This window comes from Odontomachus brunneus, unplaced genomic scaffold (assembly GCF_010583005.1).
Source record: "Odontomachus brunneus isolate Ranch 3 - 2012 unplaced genomic scaffold, Obru_v1 Obru_scaffold_004, whole genome shotgun sequence".
NCBI classification, from domain to species: Eukaryota; Metazoa; Arthropoda; class Insecta; order Hymenoptera; family Formicidae; genus Odontomachus; species Odontomachus brunneus.
The window spans coordinates 63191-67302 of record NW_022639454.1 but is presented as its reverse complement, the minus strand read 5'-3'; the positions used below and the strand labels follow the sequence as shown (position 1 = coordinate 67302).

Here is a 4112-nt window from a genome sequence, read left to right as displayed (position 1 = left end):
CTCTCTCTCTCTCTCTCTCTCTCTCTCTCTCTCTCTCTCTCTCTCTCTCTCTCTCAGTAGTGTTCCAGGTAATCCTCCAGGTTTTTCCCCAATACCACTCCAATCGTAATTCGTATGTACTTGACCGAAAAAAAATCGCCGGTTGGAAAACTACTCTTTCGTTTATATTTCGTATGAAGAGTTTTGAAGTGCGATTGAAAAGGTTTGTGAGTCGTTCTATTAATTGCAATTAATTGTTTATTTTTGGACTGTTTTTGACCCAAATAAATAGTAAGTAAATAGACCAATCACAATCGATTATTTTTGAAACGTGGGGATGGAATTGGTCAATTTGCTTACTACTTATTTCTTACTACTACTCCTACTGCCATTGTAGATGACACTGGGTGCTTTCCAATTGCTTAACACATTTTGACACATATGTACACAGAAATACTCAAAGGCTGGGAGCACAGATTTTTGCATAACGCATAACGCATAATGCATAAGGGAATCGACCAATCAGAGACCTTTATTTCCCTCTCCAGGATAGAAATGAATGACTCTGATTGATTGATTTCCTTATGTGTTATGCATTATGCGTTATGCAAAAGTCTGTGCTCAAGCCCTAACGTTGTGCATGATTCAATTGGAACAAAGTGTGTACTAATGTGTATGTATGTCGGGTAAGGTTAGGATTATTTTTCAACTATGTTTATATTTTGGTATTTTTTAATAATAAATAATAAAATCTAAATAATAAAAAAAATATTATCCACTTCCTGTCGCAAATACCAGTCTCTTTTCAAGCCGCTACGCTTATTAACTTTAATTTTCACTAGAAAACACTAGTTTACACAGTCGATTAGTAGCCCTCGAGCTGAGTACGGATGTATAATGTTGTGTCGACGATTACGACATTGGAATGAAACTTGTGTCGTCGTGTGCATGAAAGTGTCTAGGGATATTGCAATTGGAAAGCATCCACTATTATGGAAAGTGTGTATGGCCAGCTTAAAGTTCTACAATATGTCGTATGTCGCTATCGGACGTCGGAACGCAGTTGATGGTCCAATAATAAGAACTCGTCTTGAAAAACAAATTCTTTGATTGGCCTATCGGTTGCATTTCGACATATGACAGCGACATACGACGTATTGTAGAACCGGCCTAAAGCTGACCGTGAAAATACGTGTATTCCTTTGCGCAAGTGTAATTATATCTCATAAAACAGCTGCGTAATGAAACTTACGTATACGCAATTATTCCAAGAATACGGGCATATATCATATGCGGGTGTATATCATTCCCTCATGACATGTATGATAAAAGAATGATGTTAAAAATGTAAAAACAAAGTAATTTTAAGAGAATATACTGATAAGCACAAAAAATTGTATTAACCAAATAAAAAATGATAATGAGTTCATTGATTTGTTATGTTTGCAGTCGTTATGTGTTACGAGACGAAAATGTTTCAGCAAGCATGTTTTGAGTTAATCGAATTTCGATCACATATGTGTAATGATGACTTGGATAAATCTGAAGGCTGGTTTAAACGGGAAGCACACGCTTTTGCACAAAGGCATAATGCACAACGCATAAGAAAATTGACCAATCAGAGTCCTTCATCTTCATCTTAGCGATAAAAATGGGGACTCTGATTGGTTCATTTCCTTATGCGTTGTGTATTATGTTTTTATGCGAGAGTGTGTGCTTCCCGCTTTATGGTGGTCGTAATCTATTAACTTATGCCAGAAATGTAAAAAATTGACCAATCACAGTCGATTATTCTTCTATAATTCGACTTAGTCAATTTTTTACGGTTCCGGCATAAGTTAACGGATTACGGCCATCATAAACCGATCTTTACTGTTTCACGAGCATTATCATTGGGCGCGTTCAGCAGAAAAAGCGCTCAGTGAGCAATCAGCGATTATTGGTTCTTACTGTTAGATCTCTAAATCTAGACCAATTATATTGACGAATTGTTCAACTGTTGTGCAACTGTTGAGTTCGCTGAACGCACCCATTAATGTAATGTCTGATATTTTTTGGAACTTGTACTTTGGTATCTTGGTAGAAAGGGCTATTTGAGAAAGTCTGCAAATCAAGTAAACTATAGAGAAGAAGAATTAATGTAACATAGCTCGCTCGTTTAATTGTGAATGTGAATTGTGTAAACTTAGTGGCGACATGTTGAAACTCGTACCTGGAAAACTGGCATTTGTTACTGGTTCGTTTGAGTCCGTTTGAATATCGAAGTAATGGTTTAAGTTATAAGTCAAGTCCCAATTCTTATGGGACAAGCTTGATTTATTAATATATTTTAAAAATACATATTACGATTAAAACATGATGAACAAAAATTTTTTTCATATTCTTTAATTTTTTTACCATTGTATCCCAAGGTTACTTTCACAAATCTTGTTACTATTTAAGAAAAAAATCTATAATATCATTTAGTTTCGATATATAAAACTGTTGGCAGATTATGTCAAGTATGTCATTATTTTATATAGGTTAAAACAATGTGATAATTCGATATTAATATAAAATTCAATATCATATAAGAACGCAAAATATATGCTTGACCCATAACTTACAAATGTTTATTTCTCCTTAAATTTTGGTTAAATTAATTTAAAGTTTAATTATTTTGCTTTAAAACTACAATATTTGTTGCTTATATAGGTATTAATAGTTTCTTTTAATATTTAGTCGGCAAATTTTTGTAAATGAACGAAAGTTACTCTAACTTTAAATGATCCATAATTAGAACCGCTATATTATCGTATTGAATTATCGAGTGAAATGGGTTGCTTCGAGAGTGATTATTAGAAATATATTCGAATTTAAATGAAGTTCTTGAATTGAAAAGTGGCTAATAAGTTTAATCTTGTGTTTATTAATGCGTGTTTTTATATTGAAGAATAAAGTACATGCACAAGTACATAAATTGATCGTCGTATTGGTATCTTATTACATGTAAAAAGCATGATGTAAGAACAAGTTTTGCATTATTTTTTTGTTTACTCAATATTGTTATCTTGATTATGTTGTAGGTGCTGGAAGTGGTATTGGAAGAGAAGTATGTCGGATTTTAGCCCGAGAAGGTGCCAAAATCATTGCAACTGATCAGAATATCAAGACTGCTCAAGAAACTATAAACACTTTGGAAGGTTCGCGTTTACTTATTGATCAATTTTTGATAGGATGTCTATTATAAATAATTGTTACTTTACTACCTATAGAACTTGCTGTTGCAGGTGATGGGCATATTGCATTGCATGTACAAGTCACTAATGAAGAAAGTATTCAGACTGCATTTAAAGATATCATAAAGCAATTTTTAAAGCCACCTACTATTATTGTTAATGCAGCAGGCATAGTACGAGACAATTTCATTGTGAAACTCAGTGTCGATGATTTTGATGATGTGATTAGTGTTAATTTGAAAGGTACTTTTATGGTTATGCAAACAGCTGTCAAAGCTATGATAGAGGCAGATACAACCAAAGGCTCCTCAATTATCAATGTGAGTTCTATTATTGGCAAGCATGGAAACATTGGACAGGCTAATTATAGTGCATCTAAAGCTGGAGTGATAGGTATGACCAAAACTGCTTGTATGGAGTTTGGGAAGTATGTATCAATCTATGCATTTTTGTGGTATCTTTTAATATTTATGAGAGACAAAATAATGTATCAAATGTATTTCTTACAGATTAGGGATTCGTGTAAATGCAGTATTGCCTGGTTTTATAGAAACTGCTATGGTTGCTGGTATACCAGATAATGTAAAAGAGATGTTGGTAAAACGAATATCTTTGCAAAGAATGGGAAAACCAGAAGAGGTGGCAGAGGTTATTGCATTTCTAGCTTCTGACAAAAGTTCCTATATGAGTGGTGCATCTGTTGAAATTACTGGAGGGATCAATTAAATCTGTAAAATTTTGCTACATATCAGACTTCTAAAAATATTTATCAAATTTATAAAAAAAACGTGATATATTAAACGTATATATATGTTCATAGTCAAATATATGTATATATATATATATATATATTTTTTTTTTTTTTTTTTTTTTTTTTTTTTTTTTTTTTTTTTTTTTTTTTTTTTTTTTTTTTTT

At 32.7% G+C, this 4112-nt stretch overlaps 1 protein-coding gene across 1 annotated transcript; it reads left to right on the top strand.

The window, feature by feature from the left end:
* Positions 1-1968: 1968 nt before the first annotated feature.
* On the top strand, positions 1969-3974 carry LOC116847401 (estradiol 17-beta-dehydrogenase 8-like). The gene is made up of 4 exons (XM_032822365.1): positions 1969-2215; positions 3045-3161; positions 3249-3624; positions 3707-3974. The coding sequence occupies exons 1-4, from the start codon at positions 2176-2178 to the stop codon at positions 3921-3923; spliced, it is 750 nt and encodes a 249-aa protein (XP_032678256.1). The 5' UTR covers positions 1969-2175; the 3' UTR covers positions 3924-3974.
* The last annotated feature ends 138 nt before the right edge of the window (positions 3975-4112 follow it).